The 25,153-nt window shown below is 41.1% G+C and overlaps 2 protein-coding genes across 5 annotated transcripts in view; one reads left to right on the plus strand and one right to left on the minus strand.

Moving 5' to 3' along the window:
- Nucleotides 1-5,204, plus strand: part of SRFBP1 (serum response factor binding protein 1) — an 83,146-nt gene extending 77,942 nt beyond the window's left edge. For all 3 annotated transcript variants that reach the window (XM_055791152.1, XM_027783160.2, XM_013297218.3), the window contains 4 exons: nt 1,486-1,567; nt 2,492-3,233; nt 3,650-3,687; nt 4,424-5,204. In XM_055791152.1, the coding sequence (XP_055647127.1) occupies nt 1,486-1,567; nt 2,492-3,233; nt 3,650-3,687; nt 4,424-4,611 (1,050 nt within the window). In that variant the 3' untranslated portion in view covers nt 4,612-5,204. The remainder of the gene's footprint in view (nt 1-1,485; nt 1,568-2,491; nt 3,234-3,649; nt 3,688-4,423) is intronic.
- A 4,193-nt stretch (nt 5,205-9,397) lies between these two features.
- Nucleotides 9,398-23,128, minus strand: LOX (lysyl oxidase). 2 transcript variants are annotated; one of them, XM_013297215.3, is made up of 7 exons: nt 22,005-23,122; nt 21,403-21,511; nt 20,017-20,154; nt 17,579-17,735; nt 15,024-15,119; nt 14,729-14,844; nt 9,398-13,161 (listed from the first exon to the last, which is right to left on the minus strand). In XM_013297215.3, the coding sequence occupies exons 1-7, from the start codon at nt 22,753-22,755 to the stop codon at nt 13,155-13,157; spliced, it is 1,374 nt and encodes a 457-aa protein (XP_013152669.3). In that variant the 5' UTR covers nt 22,756-23,122; the 3' UTR covers nt 9,398-13,154. The 2 variants fall into 2 exon arrangements, with proteins under 2 accessions (XP_013152669.3, XP_055647373.1); XM_055791398.1 differs by lacking the exon at nt 9,398-13,161 and having other exon boundaries at nt 14,725-14,844; nt 22,005-23,128.
- Between the last annotated feature and the right edge of the window lie 2,025 nt (nt 23,129-25,153).

Here is a 25,153-nt window from a genome sequence, read left to right on the forward strand (position 1 = left end):
TCTTCAAAGAAAAAAGAAGACAAAGCTATCTTTGGAAGTCTTAGATACCTCTCATTTTGTTCTTCAAGCAGAGTGATGGCAAGAACCTGAAAATGGCATAGCTTTTACAAGTGTGTTATATCTAGGACTTGTGATATATAAAAGAGGAAGTCAGGTGCAATTCCTACCTTTCTCCTTTTCCTTTGTGTTAAAGCATGAATACCGTATTTGTTCTTTGAACCGGTCTGGAAGCTGCCTGGCAGAAAAGGGCCTGGGGGTGCTGGGTGACGGCCGGCTGGGCAGGAGCCAGCAGTGTGCCCAGGGGGCCCAGGCGGCCAGCAGCACCCTGGCCGGTGTCCCCAGCAGTGTGGCCAGCAGGACCAGGGCAGTGACCGTCCCCCTGCACTGGGCACTGCTGAGGCCGCCCCTCGAACCCTGTGTTCAGGTCTGGGCCCCTCACTGCAAGGGGGACATTGAGGGGCTGGAGCGCGTCCAGAGACGGGCAGCGGGGCTGGGGAAGGGGCTGGGGCACAAGTCTTGTGGGGAGCCGCTGAGGGGGCTGGGGATGTTCAGTCTGGAGAGAAGGTGGCTGAGGGCAGACCTTCCCGCTCCCTGCAGCTGCCTGACAGGAGGCTGTAGTGAGGTGGGGTCGGTCTCTTCTGCCACATAACAAGCAATGGGACAAGAGGAAATGGCCTCATGTTACACAGGGAAAGTTTAGATTGAGTATTAGGAAAAATTTCTTCACTGAAAGGGCAGTCAAGCTTTGGAAGAGGCTGCCCAGGGAGGTGGTGAAATCATCCCTGGAGGTACTTAAAAAATACGTAGATGTGGTGCTTAGGGGCATGGTTTAGTGATGGACTTGGCAGTCCTGGGCTAGTGGTTGGACATGATGATTGTAACAGTCTTCCAACCTAAATGATTCTATGATTTTGTGCAGAGTTCCAGTATTCCACCACATCAAATTCATGGTCGTTTGTCTTTTAAGATCAAGTTTGATCTCTCAACCACATTTAATGTATATTCTTTCAATACCTGCTACGTAATTTTGCCTACTTCTATGGCATCTGTACTGCATTTTTTGCAAGCTGCTGTACTCCTTGATGCAGAATGCCTTCTACCAATATGATGTTCTTTATTCAGGGGATTCATTAATTTGCTTTGTATGTATAAGAAATAGTGAATGTAAAATCAGTATGTTAGCTCTGAAGGATGTGTCTGGTATGCTTTTAAAATAAAAATTGTATTATCCCTATTAACTACCTAAGAAACAGCAGATTTACATGTCTGTTACATTTCTGTCAATGTTTGGCAGTCAAAATTTTCCTCATTTAAAATGACAGTAATACCAGAAAGTTAAGAAATATTCAGATATTATTAAGCTTTTCCTCGTGTTCATTTAGTAGTCCGGAATCACATTAGTATGCATTGTAGCATAACTGATACAGACCTGTGTAAGTATTCACCGTTCTATTGACTTCATGCCTTTGAATTTATTTTGTATAGCCAAATTGTACTGCAACTGAGCGAGCCATTGCAAGACTTGCAACACACCCCATCTTGAAATCCAGATTTGTTGAACTGAAAGGTATGTAATATTATATTAACTTGTTTATGACTTCAGTAGCTTACTGGTGTGTTATCTTGTTCCTGTACATTCCTGACATGAACAACCAGTATAAAAGAAGTAAAAAACTGGAAAAGCCCCTGTAGTTACCTTAACTAGGTGCAGTGAACAAAGTGTCACAACCTTGTAGTCATTTATATTGGTTGAAATGGGCTTATACGTGATAGTATACTATATGACATTTAAGATACAGGTTGTAGGACAAACAGGGCTCATAAGGGGTATAATGGAGTATCTCTAAATGAAATAGGACCGAACTGGCAATGAGTACATAACAGGCAGATACAAAACTAAAGGGGAATTAAAACTGTGTTCCAAAGGCAGCTAAGAGGTTTTGCTCTGGAAACTGTCCCCAGAATTCTTTGGGAACATTTCCTGGTTCTTTAGGTTATCTCTTGTTCTCTTTAAACTCAGTCTTTCCAACTGAAGTTGATGTTAAAAAAGGACAAGTCCTAAAAAGGGACAAGTCCCAGTAATAATGTCACAAAATTACATTGTTAATAACAGAGTATGTCAAATACTCATTTAATTGTATCTGAGCAATTTACTATTTGTTTGCAGTTTTCACACACAAAGTAATGCCCTAAATGAACATGATTATCAACTGCAGATTATTTGCTGAAAGAAAAGCTGACAGTTAAATCCAAGTTTAATAGTGTATTCAATCAGTAATAATTTCAAGTTCTTTTCCTCACTTTTGTTGGTGCTGTACTCTTAAGGTATTTCTTGACCCATGTGTTCAGTAAATGATTGATAGGGACGTTCAAAGTACATTTACTCAATACAACATATTTAACTTGCAAAGATATTTTATTATATTAAAATAACTTATGTAAACTCATGGGTATCTGCAACAAAAGGTTTTTTCTTCTGCTCCTTGTATAGCTGCTGTAAAAGCTTTTAAGGATGCAAGAAAGAACCCAGACAAAGCCACTCCTTCAAAAAAGGCTAAGTCAGAAGAACAGCCTAAATCAGCACATTTCAACAGGAATTTGGATGACCAAGCTCTTAAACAAGCTCAAAACCAGCAAGGATGTGAACAAAAAACAAAAATTAGTATGAAAATAGAAACTGACAGTGTGGGTGAAGAACTTTGTGAGAGTGAATCTGAGCAGAAAAATGTGAAAATGAAGACAGCATATGCTACAGAAGAATCTTCATTTCAGGCAGTAGAAATGCAAGCAGGCAGTCAGAGTAAAACAGGAAAGAAGCTCAACTTTCAAAAAAGGAAAGAAAATATGAGCATGAACAAATTCAGTGCCATAAAAGAAAAAAATAATGATGATAGTGACCAGGAACATCCTAATGAAGAGGAGTACTTTGATGATAGTACTGAAGAAAGGTTTTATAACCAGTCATCAGATTCTGACAGTGACAGCAGTGATGATTTCTTCATTGGCAAGGTAAAAAGAAAGAAAAAGATAGCAGCAGTTACTGATCCTTCTTCAGCAAAAGAAAAGGATAGCCTTCAGAAAAACATGCTGAAGAAAGGAAAGAACACAGCACCTGGGACAGTACAAGATTTAATCATGGAAAAAGGAAAGCCACATGCAAAACCAAGCAAGCTAGAATCAATGTTTTGCAGTTCTTTGTCTACCTCTGATCAGAAATCTCAAAACAGAAGAAGGTAAACCTTTTCTTGTTATGTTCTCCATTCCCTCTCTCCTTCCCAGTAATGGAAATTGTTGTGATTTTTAGTACCCCTTACCAAACAAGGAGAATTTCAGCTAATTACAGCTTAGAACACTTTCACATAAACTGCTCTGCAGTGTTGTTGGGCTTTCGTGACACGTATTTTTCATATTCGCATTAGCACTGACATATTCATAGGGGTTCTAAATAGACCTGCATCCAAATTAAATCATGACTGAATACTTATATTTTTACTTCTTGATTAACAAAGAGGAAACAATATGTAAGGGTTTTGCACGTTATGCTTGAAAAGTCTTCGCACAAGTGTTTTGATGATAACTATTCTTTACTCACAGGTGTCTGTTGTCTTACAAGTTTCTTGATAAATCTTAAATTATTTTTTTTTTTTAGAAATTCTAAAGATCAGCCTCTAAAAAATGGAAGAACAGGTATGTATTACTTAATCTGATGAAGTTATAAGAGTAAAAACCTTCTTGAGATTTTGTTGCTTCTGCAGTCTAGTCATGATAGGCTAGTTTTCTGTTTCATTTCAGTTTTGTGGCACATATTTCAACATTTGTTGTTAAAATGGTCAAATCGTTGAGATTTCATTTTAATCTGCAGATATGGTTTGCTATTTCCTATTTTTTAATATTATAAATATTTGAAGTAGGGAAACATAGGAAAGTGCTTTTCCATCTTTCTTCATGTTGAGCAGTTAGTGTTATGTGTGCACAGTTAAAGGTGTCAGCTTATGATATTTCACAAGTAGTTTATCTCATAATTAATACCTTTAACGGCTCCTTCAATATTTTATTCCATTTATTATATATGGTACCATTTTGGAATTCATTACATCAAGGATATCATTTCATGCATACAGAGTTACATTGTGTAATATCTTATTGGTTTATTATGAAGAAAAAAGCTGAGACTGTGCTGAGTATTTGTCTACACAAATTTTAGATGCGGTCAGTAGTAATAAACCTTACTATTTGCAGTCTACCAAGTGACAATTTATTGGACTGCAAGGTGAGGAAATCTTGCTGGGAACATTCAGACGAATGTGCTCCCTGTGGCTCATTAAGAAATTCTTGAAAACATCTGCAATCTCAAAGTAGTTTTAGCATATTTTTGTGAAGGTTCATGATGTAGTTAATATTATATTTTGTACTTCTTGCACAGCTCTTCTTAAAAAGGAACCACACCTCAAGAAGCAACCATTTGCAAAAGCTACCAGTATTAAATGCGACAATAAGAAAGCATGTTCAGAGCAGCCTCTTCATCCGTCATGGGAAGCAAGCAGGCGGCGCCGGGAACAAATGTCCCAAATTACAGCATTCCAAGGGAAAAAGATTAAATTTGATGACTAGACTATGTATGAATTTTATTAAAAAAAAGGATTCTTGCAGGTTTGCATCCTGTGGTATTTTTTTACAAAGTAACAACTGCTGTTTGAATACTTCTGTCATACTGCCCTTATCCTTTGCAACCTATAAAATAGCAGCTGCTAGAACTTAACATCTATTAATAATTGAGATTGCTTCATTTATTCAGTGTGCTGTCTGTGTTAATGTATGGTCATATGGTGTTGCTTTGTAACTCCCATTACATAGTGCCACCATTTACAAAATACATTCCAGCATGAATGAATGTTTTTTTAGGAACATCATTTGTGCCCTGTGGGAATAGTACAGATTCTTTGGAGCTTTTTTTTTTTTTTTTGTAGACATGTTCTTTAAACTATATGAGGACTTTGATGTCAAAAGAGGGGAAAATACAAAATATTGAGGTGATAATCCTAGGACTATATTATCAAGTACCTCTCAGCCGAGCAAAAGTAAGAGATTCCTAAAACTGAACAGACTTCACAAAATAATGAATGTATAGGGTAACTGGAAGAGCCAATCAGTATGCTGCATGATATGAAAATTTCTGGAGAGCAATAAAATAGTTGACTGTTGAATTATGATCTCTGTCCTGTGATTGCACTGCCCATTTCAAGAACTGAAAGGCTGTCTTTCATGTTGTTCAGGTGGATATATCTGGGTGCTCCAACAAGTCTGTCTTGCACTGTCTGAAAGAATGCTGAAAAACTGAAAGGTCATTGTACACTAAGAAACATATGACTTTCAAGGGCCATTTTGAGTTTGGGCGTTCATTTGCTTGGGATGAGGTTAAATCTTCATTGTATTTTTCCTCAGGGGCTTTTTGTACTGTTACACTGAAACAGGTTCCGAACTTGTAATTAATCTTTGGCAGTGTTGTTTATTTAAATATATTTGTCTTTCAGAATCTTGTATCTTTCATAATCCAATTAATTCAGAAACTTGGTAAATGACTGCAGTAGGTGTAGGATAATACACTGTGCAATTCATGTAGCATTTTGTAATGCCTAAGAATAGCCCTGCATCCAATCAAAAGTCTATGTAGCCTAATATCTTCAACAATAGTCAAGAAGGGATGGTTTAAGCATAGTGATAGAATTAGCACAGTGATATATCATCCAGCTTCCAACTCATTGAGCTTCCAGTTTTATAGCTCAGGGACATCTTGTGATATGTGCAGCTTATTGTGTTCAGTAATTGTTGATGGATTTCTTTTCTGCAGATAAATCCATGTAAACTTGTAGAATCTGTAATCCTTAACAATGTAGAAGTCATTCCTACGTATTTCACTCTTCTGAAAAACAGTCCTTTTCTATGTCTCAGCAAAGAAAGCCAGCAGCCCCTTGGGGGTGCATTAGAAAGAGTGTTATTAGCAGGACAAGGGAGGTGATCCATGCACTGCACTGAGCACTGGTGAGGACGCATCTGAAGTGCTGGGTCCAATTCTGGGCGTCCCAGTACACGAGGGATAAGGACAGACTGGAGTGAGTCCAGCAAAGGGTGACCAAGATGATTAGAGCTTGAAGCATGTGAGTAGAGACTGAGAGAGCTGGGACTGTTCAGAAGGAGAGAGGGTCGGGGGGGAGGTGGATCTTGTCAATGTGTATAAATACAGGGAGGGGGAGGCAGGGCAGGGGGAGTGGGGGGTGGGGGCTGGGCAGGAGGAGTGTAAAGATCTAGCCATACTCTTCTCAGTTCTGTTGAGTGGCAGGGCAAAAGGCAATAGGCACAAACTGAAATACAAGAAATTCTGCTTAAACAAGAAAAACCTTTTACTGTGAGAGTGATGGAGCACTGGCACAGGTGCTCAGAAAGGCTGTGGAGTCTCCATCCTTGGAGGTATTCAGAACCTGGCTAGACACTGTCCTGGGTAACCATCTCAAGGTGACCCTGCTTGGACAGTGGGTTTGAACTAAATGATCTCCAGAGATCTCTTCCTACCTCATCTACTCCTTGTGATTGTTTATACTTGGGACCAAGCCAAGCAATGACTCCCTAACCATCAGCAGCTCCACAGGAGAGTTACTGGACGTGTCTAAAACATGTAGGTGCTGTGTAAAACCTCAGTGTATTCCACCTGGGGTAACATTAGAGTCAAATGGCAGGAAAAACTTCAGGGTTTTTTATGTAGTGTAACTCGGTTGCTGGTATGCCCCCCACCCCCTCTTACAGACTCTGCATCCTAATATTTATAGCCCAGCTATTTCTGCCCATTCTCCCATCCTGTGTTAAGTTCTTGAAGGCTAAATGTTCCAGTTGGTCCATTTTGTCTGCCTCACTTAGTTAGGCTTTCTTTTCTGCATCTAAACAAATGTCAGTATATGTGGTATTACCTTCCTGAATGGCATTGCCATTCAGAGGAATTAGAAATTAAAATAACACTCCACTTCCCAGTGTTCTTCATTGTTGTTATTTTCACTGTACTGTATCGAAGAACATCTAAGGTCAGAAGCATCAAAATAAAACATGGAAATTACGTTTACTGTGGTTTTGTAGGGAAGGATACTATTTTGCAGAAAAAGCCATGCATTTACCTGCTATTTACAAACTTGGAAGTTTCCCAGATGCAAACGCTAATCCTTAATATTTCAAATAAATAAGTTAATAAATCCTAGCTGAATGCTACACCAAACAGGTGTTTGGTATGTTCAACTTCTCTGTTTCCAGTAAACAGCAAGAAAAATTTCTTTTGGTAGATGTCATCAGTTTATATTACAGTTCTTCATGGACCTGTTATAGCAGATGAGCACCCTGTTTTAAGAGTTGATTCTCATTAAAGACCAAAAAGTTAAAGATTGCAAATAGGGTGGGTTTTTTTTGGGGGGGGAGCTCTTTAAGGAGCTTATGTTCTGAAGTGCTTTTTTGCATGTGCTTAGAGGTCTAGGAGCATTGGTTTTTCTTGGCATTTCAGCAAGCTGCTTACTCCATTCTTACAGCTGTAATTTGTGGCCATAGAATTCTTCCTGAAGGAAGCCTGGCTTATCAAAACATCTTTTTTTTTGTCTTCAAAACACTTCTGAGCTCCCACTTTAAAGAAAAAGATAACATAGGGGGAACATGAATGAGAGAAGAGAGATTAGGTTACTGGCATTGCTTCATATTTTAATAGGTTGCTACTGCTTTTAGCTGGTGCTTAGTGACTCACCTGGATCACAGCCTTCATGCATTATACAAACTAGTGATGATTGAAACTTGAGCATTTTTTGTGTGTAACTGGGCAATTTTTTAGTGAACTGATAAACCTAATGAACTTGCCTGGAGGTTGTTGATAAAGTTCAGAACATTTTCTCATTATACCAATGTAACATTTTCAGTATATACATGATTTTAACTTTACTTGTATCTGTAATACTGTTTAGACAGAGGCTTCTTACAAAGTACTACCAATTTATTTTTATAGTGATACGGAAAGTTACTTCGTCCTGTGATGATTAAATTTAAAAAATAAGAACCATGCTTCTAGTTGAGTACCATACCATAGAAGAAATGTTCTCAGTCAAGGTACATACTGTCGGTATCTTTTAAGAGAATTTTAGTTTAAATGTGATTATTCTTTTTTTTTTTTTAGAAGAATGACAGGTGTACTATTGATAGCACCAGTTTGAAGATTTCCAAACAGGCACAAATATTTCTCTCATCAGATTTTATGGACTGATTAGATCAGGAGAAATAAGGCTTGAATGAAAATGCAGTTATAGCCACACTTTCTTAACTGAATGTGTTGAGCTGTTTTCCAGTTGTAGACTGGCAATAGATCATTTTGCAATACTAGGCAAGTGATCTAATGTGAAAATGAAATTGTAGAATAGCAGATAGAAGTTACTTGGAAACTAAGAGATGCTTTATTTTCAGGAAGTTTTAATATACTTTCTGCAATAATTGTATGCACTTTTTTACTGCATTTTTTGTATTTGCATGGATTCTGATCCACACAGTTCTGCGGTTTAGGGATAGTACTTGCAGGAATTCTCAGTTTGAAGCTCTTAGCTCTTAATATGTAGCACTATAGGAATATTTTTTTTTAAATTAATTACAGAAATGTTGTCACAACATTGTTTATATCTGAAGTAATTCTACATCTATTTTATGAATTGTAAAAGATACTACATCATATTTGTCTCCATTTACTCAAAGCTGAGAGTGCCATTAGTTGATATTTAAGTGTTTGATAACCTCTTCTAGAGTGAACATTCCAAAGTTTTTAACCATGCTCTTCTGTATTAATCCCTCAGTGAAGGGACAAGAGTTGCTTCACAGTTCAGCATTTTTTAACCAATGTAGCATATGGATTGAAGAGGCAGCAGGACTTTTGTTTGTACTTGGGGTAAACAAGACATGTGAGGAAGGTAAAATGTTTTTGGAGTAACTGAGTGTTAAATGCATTAGTCAGTTTTCTAGAGTACATAGACTTTCTGCCATGGACTGCACAAATGTTCTTTCCATGAAAGTTAGGTTTCTGGAGCAGAAAAGTGGTTTCTAAGTTCGTGTGCCTACAGAGACAGATGATATGGTAACGAGAAGTTGTATCCAGATGAACCATACCTCATCCTGTTATGCTTTCATGTGTTAAGCCTTTGTGTAGTATAGGAGGCAATTTATCATGCCTTGCAACTTTTTCTTTCTTGCTTCTAACTTACTGTGATACTTTTCCTGAGACCATGTCAGCATGACAGAATCTTCCTCATTTTCATATAGATATAACAGCTTTAGTTGAATCTTTCTCATTGAGAGATGGATCTGGCCTATGCATTAAGTATAATACTTCAACAAGTAGAACGCTTGAAACATTTTATTCAAGTCATTTTCACATAAACTTGCAACCATAATACGGGCATGTAACACAAGAATATGAAAGTGCAATGAAGAATACAAAGCTAGTGCCTGAATATTATAAATTAGAGCTCTTCAGATAAAGATGCAAAGTTATTGAAATTAAGAATCTTGGAAGAAAAGTGAAGGAAATAATGAAAACTTTTTAAAAAGTTGCAAAAACAAGTGGCATTTCACTGTATCTGTAGCATTTAGTTGCATAATAAAAACCTCCCAATAACATACTCTTTGGTTTTAATTCAAGTTAAAATCTTTCAGCACCTTTTAGGATTTGGAGAAAATGAAAATGCCGTATCGGCATAAATGTGAGACACAGGATAAACCACCTTTCAATGTCTCATTTATGAAATTCACCCTGCTGGTTTTGAATGAGCACACTGCAAACAATGCATGAATTATTATAGGAAAGTACATTTGGTGTTTGCACTCATTCGACACTGCACAGTAAACTTTGGAGCATAGAGAAAATGAGTAGACTTTTACTAACACAAAACATCTACACAATATGTTGGTTCCATTGGTGACCAATCTGTCATTTTTGTTACACTGTTGTCTAAAAATATGCAAATATCAGATGTATTTCAGGATTAAAAAAAATACATAACAAACCCCTCCTGTAATGAGCCTGACAGACAATACATTGCTTATGTGCAATTTTTATCTAAAGATCTGAAATGTGGGAGGTAATTGCTTCACACACATTTTCATGATTTGGCTTTTCAAAGGAAATTCAAGACTGCAAGACATCAAATTTGTACTAGAATTCTCACAAAATTTAAATCTGATTTTGCTCCCACTGAGACCAATGGCAAGATGCCTTTCAAAGATGATGGGAATAAGCCCAATGTCTGGGAAAAAGGATTCCAAAGTATAATTTGCTGTATGAAATATGGTTTTATCAAAACTTTTTATAAATGTTTTTCAACAAAAATGCATGTAATTCCACAAATATATTCCAGTATGAAAAAGGCAAGTTAAGGTGTCTGGGTCAAAACTGCAGAGCCAAGTTACTGAAAATACTGGTTGGCACTCCCCTATTTAGAACTACTTCTACAGATTCTATAATAAGCTCTTCTACTGCGTTGTGATTTACTATAGTTAAACAGGGGAAGTTAAAGTCACATTCCTTCATTTTTTTTAATCCTAAAATCCCTTGGTTTTCTAAATAGACTGTTCATGTCATTATAGGCAATTTTTGTGCTATTGTACATCACTGTCATGTTGCTTAACACACATTTCAAAACAAATACAATATTTTGCTACGGAAAAAAAAGCTACAGTTTTGTAGCTACAATATCCCCAATATTCAAAGTTATGGCGTTCAACACCTTTCCGAACCAGGCCATTCCCACTGAAAGGACTAAGTCCAGTATTACAACGTGCTCTGCCTACAGAGATACTCAAGGTCCTCTGGTTCCTTGCTGACTTCAGTGGAGTTCTGCAAGTAGTTTGGGTATAGACATGTGAGCAGGTTATTGCCTCGTAAGCCGAGGGATAAACTGAATTCCTGTGGCTGCTCTGTGTCCAATTAGTGCTCTCTTATCCCACATTCAGCATCAGGCACAATGAGGTACAAGCACACAACCTCTAACCAGGAAGCAGCCCGTGCCCACAGCCTAGCTTCCATTACAGTAGCTTTTGTGTCCATTGCCCAATCTGCTGTCAGGACTTTCACCCCAACTGTGACCTAAGGCTGTAGAAAGGTGAATGCACTTGCATCCCTTAACACCTTTTAATCTTAAAAACTCTTTGGGCTGAGATTGCAGAAGCCTAAGCTTTAAACAGACCCTCATTTGTGCAGGCATATGTAATAAATGGCTTTCTAATAAATCTAGTTTCCAAATTTTGCTTCTGTTTGATGCCCATGCTGGTGACCGATGGCTAAAACGGATCTCTCAGCAAACAAAAAGGGACCTGCAGGTATAGATGGGGTTTGTTCTGCACACACTCCCAATGTTGAGTGATTACCATCACAGAGTTGCTGGTTCTTAGATTAAGTATACATACTAGTTGTGCAAATTTGTAACCCAGTTATGATTGAGGTGGAAATACTTTATAATTGTGAAATAAGCTTAAATATATGTAGTAAAGAAAAAGCTGATCCTTAAAGGGCAATTCATAAAACTTCCAAATTAAGTCCATAGGGTTTTGTTGCACAAACCTCTCCGTACTCCTCAGATTTTTCGTTTTTGACTACACTGAATAGCACAAGTATATTGCAATTTTTTTAAAGATACTGACCTTCCCGTGTCTCATTAGATGTTTTGATCTGCTCATTAAACTTAACCAATGCCAATCAATATTTCTAGGTCCCTTTGTTTCAAAAGTAGATCCTTTATTTTACGTGATCAGAAATCTTATGAAAAAAAAACGCCAGATCCCCTTGTGATATGTTATTTCACAGTTTAAAAACAAAATCACAGCTACTGTAGCTTACAGCAGGGTGCACTGCAAAAGCAAAATAATTTGGGGATAGGAGGAGGAGTGGTGTACCCAGCACCAGTTAAGCAGTTCAGCAAAATCTTTAATTTGGGCTGGAAGTTCTTCCCTTTTGACAATGTTGTATTTGGTTCCTGAACAGCCTGAAGTAGGATGTTAAATACATTGACTTTTTTTCTCCCTCTAAATATAGTATATTTTCAAATTCATTGTTTGAGTACTGAGATACTAATTTTTAAAGTCAAATACAGTACTTAAGGGGGAAGCAGGTAGTAGGCTTTTGCTAGAGATTCTAACCTACTTCTGTTTGTGGTGCCACCTGAGTTTATCGCCTCTATTATTTTGATGGTTAACCTGTTCAAGTTGGATGTTTTTCACAGATGACTACATCAGGAACTCTTCATCACCGCTAAGAGCCCTCTTCTTAACAGGTGTTTATTTTTATCCACATTAAGTTTGCAGAAGTCTTTTAAAAGCCCCACCTTGAAAAATCTCTTGAACATAGAAAGGTGGCTAAGTTACTTAAGTCATTTCCACAGATGAAAAGGTTTCTTTCAAAACCCCATCTGTTTTTTACTTAAGAAAATGGAAAAACTTCTAAAGGTATTAAAAATGTAAACATAACTTTTCTTGCAGGGGTATAACTGATATATATATATATATGTATTTCTCTGCTATATGTTAATATTCCTTGAAAACTGAACATACTTTTTTTCTCATTCGTATCAACATGTCCTAGCAAGTTTTATTTTAATGGTACTGTAGCATTACTCTTAAGCTGTTTTTCATTCTGGTATTTTCTGAGATAGCTGACATTAGTACTTCCTATTGCATTTTATTATTGCATTCATTATACATAAATTTTTGCTACCTTTTAAAATATGTTCAACTCATTCACCAGTAATATTCCCACTGAAGTCTATTATCGCCTTAACTCCAAATTTTCAGGAGTTAAGAAATGCTCATGTTTTACGAATGAGTTATGATTTTCAAAATTTCAAAGTATCTGTGCATGAATCACCAGTTCCACACATTTCAATAGTAATGAAAGTAACACCAATTTTTAAATGCTTAAAATCCAGTTACAGATTTGGTTGAGAAGCAGCTGAAGTGCTTCAAAAATCACATAAGGTGTGTGGGTGTATGTGTGTATGTTCTGCAGTTTTGTTTCTATAGTGTTTACATCCTATTGGAGTTTATATAATGATACTTCAGTTCAAAACATTTGGCACGGTCTCATCCATTATCTTGCATCTTTCTCAGTATCTGTGGAAAGAGGAGAAACAATGTTATGCAGATGACACAGCACATACAAAAAGAGTATCTGCTAAATAGCCTTTTGCCAGCTTGAAGGCTAGGTCAACAAAATGGAACAGAAATTTTGTTTCCTCACCCTGCAAGAACATATTTACTTGTTAACATTCACAGAGGTACCGTGGGGAGACTAGAAGCTGAAGCCGTGAAGCATAAAGTTATATTTCCCTTCCACCTGAAGTTAACAGAAACAGTGTTGCTAGAAGTACCAATTAGTCCATCCTGTTACAGAGAAATGCTTTAAAAGCTCCTGTCACAGCTCCACCAAAAGTAATCTCTCATGACCTGCAGGACGCCTGCTCTTTTTCCTCTGTTTCCTGCAAGTCTGACCAGCACATGACAAGAACAGAGGATTTTGTTGAAGCGATTTTGTTGAAGCCATTTGATTTGTCACATTTATGACCAAAGTGTGATTGCAAATGCAGATCTCCACATTGGCACGGGAAAACGTTTCTCATTTTAGCCTCATTTAACTACTGGTCTTCCTAATACAAAGTAAGGAATCTGTATTTTAAAGGCTAATTAAGCAATAATCACATTAATTCAATATGTTTGTTTCACTGATGCTGTTATAGCACACTACACTGGTCATTTATTTTACTTTCCATTTACTGATCTGGAATTTACTTCACATAAACTTTTATACAATCCAAATGAAGCCCCTTGATAAGTATTTTGTATGAGCAACTACTATATTATCCCGAGAACTGCTTACCTCTGTGTTGCAGAAGACTTGATTGCTTTTTGTGTGTGTGTTTCACAGATACTAAGCTACAGTAGATCCAGTAGATCTACCATGAGAACATTAATTACATGAAATTCTCTTTCGGGTGGGGGGGGGGGGGCAGGGGGGCGCATAATTGTGGCATTGATTAAACTTTTAAAGAACTAAACTGTAAATGGGCTGTGTCTGGAAGAACTGTTTACAGGGAGGATGGCTACTGTGTCAGCAGCAGCAGCAAAGTAACATACATGTGTGGGATTTTGCAGAACGTCTTAAGAGCTCTGTAACTGCTCAACAGTTTTGTGTGGATGCTATAAATGAGCACAGAAAGGTTTTAGTGCAAATGCAAAGAAGGTGTGGGCCAGAGGTAGTTACTGAGCAGCCCAGACAGTAGCAGCAATTTTGAAAGTGCTATATAATATCCTGATGACACACTTGCAAGAGTGAAAATCTCACAATTGTTTTTCAGGACTAAATAATTTTTAAAAATCAGGGCTAGCCTTACGGAAATAGTTTAATTAGCGGAGGCCAGGAATTGGAAGCTATGCATTTACCAAGAGCAAAGCAATTGTTCCCATCGTTCCTGCCAAAACAGACTTTTGAAAAAAGTACCATCTGAATTTTGAATTAACACACGAGGTCCTGAAACCACAGCACAACATACTGAAGAAACTGGTATCACAATGGTGGGAGCTACTTTTTTCAATCTAAAGTAAATCTCCAAGCTTACAAATCTCTTTGTCAACTCAGTACTGTCAATATGAAACAGTTGCAAAAACAAAGGAATGTACTTACGGTGAAATTGTACAGCCAGAGGCATATGCATGGTGGCCTGTATAGCGTATATCACAGCGTACTATATTGTTGGAGTAATCAGATTCAGGCACCAAGTAGCTGGGGTTTACACTCACCTTGAGGGGAGAAAGCACAGTGTTGTCTACTTCCAAGTTTAAACTGATAACTTTCAAAAGTTATATAATCAAATATAATCAAAAGTATAATCAAAAGAATATATGCATATAATTTGCTGCTTTAAAAAACAAACAAAAAACCCCCAAACCCTAAAATGCCCCACTCCCAATACGCTTACCTTCAGAATATAATTTCCAGGTTTTACATCTGTAATATCAATCCACTGGCAATCTATATCAGCATTGTAAGTGTCGTAGCAGCCAGGGCTCAGTCCCTTAAAAATGAAGTTAAGATGGATGTAAAAAAATCATTAGGAATAGTAACATTCTAGACATTAGGGACTCTCAGACTGAAGTTCACTTAACTGTCATATTTTTCTAAGAAAATTACCTCAGTAAATGAGGCTTGTTCTTTCTTGGCATTTTATTTGAATATTAAACTAGAACACATAAGTCTAACACACTACTTTTATAGACAGCACTGTATTACTGCTACATAAGAAACACCTATACTATTGATAGTTGTTCATCTGCGAGATAGCTGTACTTGTTACAGTACTCCTTTTATGTAAATATTGTTGATGCTATTAGTCACTGTTCATTACAAAAGATGAGAATAAAATCAAAACCGACCAAAGGCTGGACCTAAATATCTGTAAATCTCAAGTAAATAGCTTCCAAGGTCCTTGAGTACAAACTTGATCACTGTGTTGGAACGTGTCTCTACTCTTAGGAATAATGCAACTTTTTTGCTATAGATGTGCTCTGCCACAGTGCCATCTTTGAATAGTGCAGTTTACGGCCATTTTCACATTGAGTTTTGCATGGAAGTGTCGTCTCTTCAGGCAAATAGTGACACAAGAAGCTGAGAGAACTGAAAATGTAGCCTTTCTTCCAAATGAATCTTTTCTGAAAACTTTGCTGTTAGGAACATTAGTAAAAATCTCCATGTATGAGTGTATCAGTGGTTCAAATCTGGTGTCATTAACTGTGGCCAACATAGATTGCTCTAGGCAAAGCTGATCTGCTCTGGCGACACACAGTGCACAAAACCCAAGCGTTGCAGGAATTCCCTCTTGACCCAGCTGGTGATCAGCTCAGACTCTCGCACGTATGTGCCAAGTCTGAGGCTGGAGGAAAGTTTTACAGCCCCGTTACAAACCCCTGAAATATGGGCTTCCAGTGGAAACGCTGACACAGCCATGATTCTAGTGACACAAATACTGCAGCTGTAAAATATGTATGTTGCTTAGCTAGATGTCATTGTTTACAGAAGGAGAAAAGATATTTATAAAACCTCTTCAAAGCCTTTCTTTATTGCAGATCATTCATTACATTTAAAATTCAAATGTGGACACGTCAGCCAGTAAAGCATAGCTGCCATTTCTCTGTGATAAAATAACTACCTTCTAGATTAAAAACTGCAGAATAAGGGATACAAGTTTATGTATAAGTATGGCCACACCGAGTTAAACCACAGATCCATCAAGCCTCAGTATCATGTCTCTGACAGTGGTCAGCAGCAGATGCTTGAGGAGAAAAGAACGTAAAAAATGGGATGTGTAATGTCCTTTACCCAGGCAAATTCCTTCCACTAGGCATTGAATTTAACTGCATTTAAGACATGGCGTACCATCAGATTTTTCTGTTTAATGGTCTCCATTACTTTGGCTACATTGTTTTTGAACCCATGTAGATATTTATGATCTCTCCAGCATCCTACAGCAAGGAATTTAATATTTTATTCATGTGTCAAAACAGCACCCCTGTGTTTTAAAGCTGTTATCTGGCAGTTCTTTTGGATGTCCTTAAATTCTTTTATTGGGAGGAACAGTCGATATCAACAATTTCATCTTTCCATCCAGGACTACTCAAGATTTCCTATTATTTCTGGTTTTCCGAAAGTGTCTATGGGCATTTCCATTGTCAATGGGAACAGTCTATGAAATCTTTTAAGTGTGGTAGCCATACTACGCTACTGATCATCCTTGTTTTCCTGGGGTTAGTTGGTTTGATTTTTTTAAGGTTTTCTGTAGCAGTTTTGAGAAGTGGTGACCACAGCTCCATGCAATATTCAAAATAGGAGTCTACCATGAATTTGTGTGATATCATAATGGTACATTTCATTTTTTATCTATTCCCTTAATAAGCCCTAAGACCTTGTTTTACATTTGTATATGACGCATCATTATGTTCACGTAGCTGCCATTCTCTTTAACAGCCTTCTATACACACATAAAACTATGCTCTTAAGTTTTCTGTGTTGGACTGCCAGCCGGTAGCTATAGGTATTAGGGAATTCAGCACCTCACAGCCTCATGCTCTGTAAGGGAGAAAATACTGGCTACAAACTCTGGGACTAGCCAAGGACATCACTGAGCAGTCTGTGGGGAATGAACACTGGAAACCACTTCTTTACTGACTCTGTCTTGAGTTCTCTTTAGCTTTCTTGACTAGTCCTATAAGCACAAGAACTTGTGGTGTGTTTTAATATAGTTCGGTTACCAGTGATGCTAGCTAATGAGTGTCCCTGCATTTTAATGAGACACCCACGTTTAGCAGCATCTGGGTAAACTGTAAGTCTCCAAGTGGCTATCCTGGCCTCTATGATGGAGAACTTCAGAGCTAGTTAGGGCATCAGTTGATTGGTAGAAAAATACCCAAAATACCCAAAGCACCCAAAGATAAATTAGAAGGGGGGAAAGAAACTGGTTGTCTCCAAACGAAGTCTTACCTGTGTATGCGCGGTACATGCATACCGTCTGTAATATCCATAATCACAGGAGGTATCTTCGAGACAGAAACTTGCTTTGTGTCCTTCAGCAACCTTTCTATGTGAGCTTGCATCCAACAAGTCATAGTGGCTGAATTCATCCATGCTGTGATAATGTCTGTAAAACCATAGGTACATGATTAAAGATGGATCAGGTCTTGTCAATAACAGTTCTAACATATTCCTATTTGATCTACCTTCTGTTAGATCTGACCAAATTTTATTTATTACATAGAACTTCAGTGTTAGTATACTTTACTATTGCTGCCTATTCAGTTAAGGGTTTTTTTCAGCATTCTAATTTTCAATTACTATGGAAATGCCATCTTCTATAAATAATACATTTTAATTTAAGGGAAAGACTCCATAGCAGCACTGTTTTTCCAAAATTTCCTGTTTCCGCTCTTCTCCAATAACAATAGCAAGCATCAAGTAGTTCAAGTTTGCATTGTACATCTTATAACTGCCTTTAGCCAGAGTTTTGCTAGGAATTCTTACCTTACATACTATAAATTCCAGGGGAGTTTGCTATTTGCTAGAAAAAACCCAACGATTTACTTTCACGTTTTGATGGCCCTCAATCAGTGTAACACATTTATAATGCTAGTGACAATAAAATCTGCATAAATAAATCAGCTTATGTGTAATAGCAGTGGAGATCTCCTCCGATGCCAACAATTTTTTTAGTCTATACTTAATGTAGTCTCCATTTCAAAAGTGTGTGTGCTTCGGATCTGGGCACAGTGGGTTATTTTTCTTGCTGTCACGCACAGTGGGTTCTAGTTGGACTTGAACACCTATTATCCTTGTAATTTCACTTTTTCCAAACACATGGAAAACTAAACTTGTACTATCAACCGGCACTCTGCGCAGCATTTGGCTGTCATTACTTACAAATGTTTTCAGCTCATGAGGTATATGAAAAAGATATAATTAAACAGAATTCAAACCTATTGTTAAAATGAAGAGAAGCGCACAAGCCTCACAAGCATGCATGTCAGGAACACTAAAACTGGTCTACAAATGATGATGACTAACACTGAATTCTGATGGCTAGCCAAACTAATTGGCAGTTGTAGTTCATTTCCAAATAGGCTTGTATCACTGTCATGGAAATGATCACGAGAAATGCATTTTTTGTAGGCAATGTATTTTCTGTCCAAGAAATGAATCAACATCAGAGACACTTTGCATCTGGATAGCAATATCTGGGCTATGATGGCAGAGTAAGAAACAGCTTTTCTGCAAATGGGACGTTTCAATTGCTCTCTATCCATTTCATCCATTTATCAACTTTGTAAGCTCCAGGATTGGGGGGTTTTTGTTGTTGGAAGTGATTTTTTTCAGGGGTGGGTATTAACTAAGGCATTTATAGAGGCTTTTTTTTCTTTGCTTTGATTTAGTTTCAGCTTTTTTGATCCTTACAAGATTTATAAACTAGTAATATCAGTCTCTTTTTGAAATAATTTGTTCTGATACTGATTTTTCATTAAAAGCTTAAAGCCTCTGAAGCTAGACAGAAATACTCCATTGACACCAGGGGCCTTTAGATCAAGCCCACATTACATACTACTTTTTTAATGAAGTAATACTAGGTTATTATTTATGTACCCATAACCGCAGGATTGTATTTTAAATAAGGTGGAAGTAAGGTAAGCTTTCCAGAAGTTTACAATTGGTCCTTCTATGAAATAGCAAAAATTGGAACAAATCGGCAAACTGTTGTATGTGAATTTTCTGAAAAGGTACAAGTTTGCAGCGTTACCTGCTCCCAAAATGTTGAAAATGTTCTACTACATTTGCCTTGCCATGTTTCCAGCAATTTTGCTGTTTCTAAAGTAATACTGCCATAAGGAAGTATCATGATATGATAAAGGACATAATAATGGGATCAATCAACTCAGTATCTTCTATTTTCTGGATTGACCAGACCATTCTTTGTCAGGAACTAACCCATGAAATCCAGGTCAATAAGTATGGGTCAGTGTTTACAATAATGTGTTATAGGGAACATGTTAGTAGATGTGCATTTTGGCATTTCCACAGTTATTTTAACATAATTGGGACTTTTAATTATGGGTTCCACTTACATGTAACTGGACTATAATCCATGTAAAATATATGTAAAGGGAGAAGGTGCTACTGTCGAGACTTGTCTCTGTAATGAATTCCTACTTGTGAGAGTTTCATATTTCTAGATAAGCTTCATAACCATTTTGGTTTCCTGTGGCTATATAAAGAGTAATTACCACTGCCCTAAAATTGATCAGGCAGTAAAAGGCTTAAGTTTCCCCATGGCTTCCCCCTGCTTCACTGCAGTTTTAGAAAATGTCACCCTGTAAGTGAAATTTGTTAGTAAAAAGATAATTAGAAGGTACCATACTGAGCACTTCACTCACTGGTGACAGCTGTGCCACTCCCATGAATAACGGGGTCTGCTGGGCAGAAAATCTGATGTGCCTTGATTTTTCACTCGTTGGGGGAATCTCAGGAGCACCCGATTGTCATAGTCTCTAACATCTGCTCGATAAGCTGAACTGTAAAAATGCAAAAAAACAGAAGCCGTAAGTACATGCAAGAAACAGTTTAATAAACACTTCAGTTTGTCTCAGAAGTAACTAATAGCACAATTTTTTTTTCAGCCATCTTAAAGCTCATGCATTGGAGACACACAAGAATTCCACGTGGTATGCTCAGAAGTGCCTGGTGTCAGACCACGACCTGAGTAAGATTCAGATCGGCTTCTAGCAAAAAAAAAGGGAGTTCAAAACCTTGACTCTGTGCCTCCGTCTTGGAAGCAGATCACTGCTTATCTGTAAAATTACTCTGGTACCAAAAATACAATTTCATCGGTTGCTGTTAACAAAATAACTCACTGTGTATGTAAGATCACACAACAGATGTTTCTGTTGTAGAAAAAAATGAATATATATGTGCCTCAGGCTGTATTTTCCTATTTGACACATCTATTATCTAGTCCTTTAAGCCAGCAAGATAGCCAGCAAGAACATTTCCATTAGTCTTCACTGTAAAGTTAGCATAAAAAGTACTACTTCCTATGCCTCGTTTTCTTTTTCCAGCAAGTGAAGAAAGAGTCTAAAACCCTGGAAACAGTCTGACATCAATTAATGATGCTGGTAAATAAATAAAATCTGTTTTGCACGATAAGGTATCAAACAAAATGGTTCAAAACAGCCCCATTAATTTCTTTCCAAACAAAACAGGAAAAATCCCTCTTTGCCAACTGGACAGGACCTAACTTCATGGCAAAGCTCTTATCTCAACACGTTAAAAGACTTTGAAACACTTTTCAGGGAGATTTTATTCTTAGGAGGTATTACAAGGCATAGGCCCAGAAACAATTAGCAAGTTATAATTTTAGTAGTAACTTTTGCTGATTAAGAGTAGGGTTGGTCTTTTTTCTTTTTTAAATGGAGTAGGGTATGATCTTTTTTGGTTGGGGGATGAAGGTGAAAATCACCAAATTCAAGCAGGTTTTTTTAGGTGCCTCCATTTTGCAAAATTATGATATGTTGGACTGAGCCTGATAATAGAAACGTGCAATATAACTTTTCACAAAATGTAGGTTCTTCGAAGCATCTGTAGTTTGTCTCTCTAATATGGCGGTATCGTATTCTTATGTTCAAACTCCACCATCTGCCACGGGCTTCAAAGAAGGTTACAAGCAGGGCTAGGTTTGCTCGGACCATCGAGCCTCAGGTACTCCGTGGTGGGCGCAGGGGCACAGGAGCCCGCAGCGAGCCGTGACGCGCGGTGGTGCCTACCTTGCCAGGCAGTTCTCCTCGGCAGCGCATCTCAAGTTATACATGGACATCCTCTGGACGTAAGTGGACGCCTGGATGTAATAGGGATCCGGGACTAAGTCAGGGAGACCTGCAGTTCATCAAACCAACCACAGAACAGCAAGATCAACCCAGGACACGTCTGCAAATACTTGGCCGCCGTCCCAGTCGTGAGGCGCCGCCGTTCCGCTGCGGACCCCTGCCCACCACAACGCTCGCTCTCCCCCTTGCTCCTTCGGCGTTTCTCAAAGGCCGCATCGCAAGCGCGACGGCCGGACCCCCGCGGTGGGCTGCCCCCCCCCGCGCCGCCCCCCCCGCCCCCCCCCAGCCACGGCAGTGGCCGCTGGGCCCCAGCCGCCTGCCGGGAGGGTTTTTCCCCGAGCGAGAGGCGGTCAGGGCACCGACCCCCGCACCGACCCCCGCACCGCGTCCCCTGGGGACGCTCCGCGATGGCACCGACGGGCGCCGGGGGGGAGCGGGGCGGCGCGGCGGGGGCGGCGGGGGGGACGGGGACGGGGAAGGGGAAAAGGAAAGGGAAAGGGGAAGGGGAAGGGGAAGGGGAAGGGAAGCAGGAGGGCTCTTACCGTACTGGAAGTAGCCGGTGCCGTAGCCGGGTCTGTACCTGCTGCCCTGGCGGGGCCTCTCGTACGTGTCGTAGTAGTTGTAATAGGGGTTATCGTCCGTGTACTTATAGGGGTTGTACGGGTCGTCCCCCACCATGACATCTTCCCGCCTGGGTCTGAAGCTGCTGAGAGGCGGCGGGGCGCCAGCCCCGGTGCTGCTCCGGTTGGTGTCGGTGCCGGTGCCGACGGCGGGGGCGCTGGGGTCGCTGGGTCGCGACGCCCCCGAGGAGGTGCTCCTGGCCGCCCCGGCCGCCGCGGGGGTGGCGGCCCCCTGGCTCCGCTGCCCGGCGGCGGCGCGACCCCCGGAGGGAACCTGGTAGCCGGCCTGGAACCAGTGCCGTGCGCCGGGGTCCCCGCGGTTGCCGTTGGCGGCCGGGGGCTGCGCGGCGGCGGCGGCGGCGGCGGTGGCGGTGGCGGCGGGGCGGGCGGCGGCTCTCCGCGGCAGCGAGCCGTTGTTCCGCAGCAGCAGGATGGGGCTGCCCGCCGCCTCCGCCGCCTGCCTGCGCCGGGGCGGCTGGTACTGGGAGCCGAGGCTGAGCAGGCTGTACACCTGCCCGTTGTTCTCCCACTGGATCCGCTGCCTCCAGGCGGCGGGGGGCGGCGGGGGGTCCCGGCGCGGCGGCGGCTGCTGGCAGCCGGCGGGCCACAGGCAGCTCCAGTAGATGCACGCGTGCAGCTGGGCGAGCAGGAGCCCCGGCGGCGCGAATTGCATCTTCTCCGCTGTGGGGGTGCGGCGGGGTAGAGAAACGGGCGAGAGTGCGGGGGGCAAGCGGACAGCGAGGGGCGCCTTCCTGCCCGGACGGGGCGGGGGTGCGGGGCGGCCGGGGGCTGCGCCTCTGGAGGGGTTAGGCGGGCAGCGGGGTCTCAGGCGCGGCGGGACCCGGGCGGTGCCATCGGGCAGGTCGGGCCGTCGCGAAGGAAACCCGGCCCAGGGGAGGCGGCGGGAGCAGCTTTTCTTCTCGCCGATATTTATAGGCGAGGGGATGCGAATGGGCGCCGGAGCAAACAATCAGCCTCTCATCGTTCTCCGGCCCGCGCTGGTGTCTGGAGCGAGGGAAGGAGGAGGAGGAGGAGGAGAGACCAGGGACTTTAAACTTGCTGGCACGCTCGCAAAGTTACACAAGCCCCGCTGGCTGGGCTGGCTGCGCCCCCGCCATTTGTTCACGTAATGCGGCTGGAAACGTGCGGCCCTGACAGTTCCCCCCCGGCCGCCCCCAGCCCGCCCGCGCGGGGGGGACCGGGGGGGGCCGGGGCGGCGAGGGCCGGCGCGGCGGCGGGGGCTCCCCATCCTCCCCATCCATCCTCCCCATCCTCCCCATCCATCCTCCCCATCCTCCCCATCCATCCTCCCCCCGCGCCCGGCGAGCCTGCGGCGGGCGGGCGCGCTCAGACACACGTAGGCTGCCAGAGTATGCCGTGGGGCAGCGCCAAAGTATGCAAAGGAAAAATGCTATTAGCTCATCAGCGCTGGAGAGACTAGAAACGGGGTGGCGGGGAGGGGGAAGGGGCCGCTAGCGAGAGAGGAAACATGTTTCTGGAAAAATGTGCTGGCAGCACATCTCCGGGGCTGGAGCAGCTGCTGGGGACCTTCGTCTCAGCGCTGAGTAACAGTCGGATCCCCTTAATGACCTCTTAATTAGGAGAAAACCTCCATCAAATAAACTCTTGACTATTGACTTTTGCGTTTTCTGCGCATGAGTCACACGAGAATTACACTGGCTTTGCTCCTCCCGGAGTAAGTTTTCATTGAAAAGTGAAATTTCACATGGGAGAGGCTTAGCCCCGTCACCAGAAAAAACAAACCTGGCTCGGGCAACGTCTCCCCAAAACCATGCTGGCAAAGAGGAGCAGGCTGTGGCCCGAAAGCATTTCCCTTCCTTCCTGCTTTTACACAAGTTCATCAACACTGTGTTCTGATAAGTTCAATCACCCAGCAAGGCAAATGAATTAAGGTCCGTGGATTTCAGCCAAAACTCCTTTTGGGTGTATTTTTCCAACGGCTGTTTGCTTATGAATCCTTGCAAAGGAATGGAGAAGAATACACAAAAGTTCTCCTTTACCAAAAGTTTGGTGGTAAGGATTTTTCTGAAGCAGTTCCTGTCAAAGTGATCAGCCCAGGCTGGAAGATTTTACTCTACTGAGGCAGATGCAAAGCATCTTCCCATCCCTGCTGTTTTCCCCAGGTCAGATGAACAGTCCACATGCTACTGGCCAGGCAGGTATTTGCTATGGCATTTGGACATTCCTCATACAGTTCTTTTTTTTTTATATTTATATATACATATATAAATATAATATTTTCTTTTGATTGCATATTTCTGCAAATGGTTCACACTTCATAATCTAAATACTGTAAAACACGGTCCTTCGTTGTGGCTGGGACAAATTGTGAATTGCTGATTTACACTGTGACCTAATTACTAGTCATAATACTTAGCTTTAAAGTAGCTTTTTGTAGCCCCTGAGATCAGTAGTGCCATCCTGGGCATCAAAGTTACCGCTGTGGGTCAGAGGCTGTGACCAGTGCCTGATACCGGCTGCTGGCCAAGCCAGGCTTGCTTGCTGTGCTCCTGGTCTGGTCAGGCCTGTGCTGCAGCAAGTGTGCAGCCTTGGGTCTACTTCCCTGCCATCACCTGAAGAACTTAGGCTAGGGTTTTAAAATTGCTGGTAAATTAGCAGTTAACTGTAAAAATTCCCAGTCTGGAGAACGCTGAGGAGCACAGCAAAGGTATGCACCAAAGTAGGCAAAATCTTTGTACTTGGGAACAGCCCCGATAGCAAAGTGGGTGTTGGTTGTAACGGCTAGCCAGCACCAGGCTGGTGGGGAGCATCTGCGGGACTGGGCTTCCCACCAGAACCAGTGACCAGTGTCTTTCCACATGTGGGTTATGTCTGACACTCGGGTCAGTACTAGTCTGGACAGCCTGCTACAGTGGTGGTTGGGTTTGGGCTCTTATTCGTCATGTTTGCAGGCTGCTCATCCCCTCAGATCTTTCTCACTGTGGCTTTGAAAATACTATTCTCCATTTAAGGGTTTGCCTAGAACAATCAGTGACTAAGACTGAGTGAAATGGAAAGGTTGAAGATTGGGAAAACACAACGCTGAAGGA

Source organism: Falco peregrinus, chromosome Z, assembly GCF_023634155.1.
Source record: "Falco peregrinus isolate bFalPer1 chromosome Z, bFalPer1.pri, whole genome shotgun sequence".
Taxonomy (NCBI): domain Eukaryota; kingdom Metazoa; phylum Chordata; class Aves; order Falconiformes; family Falconidae; genus Falco; species Falco peregrinus.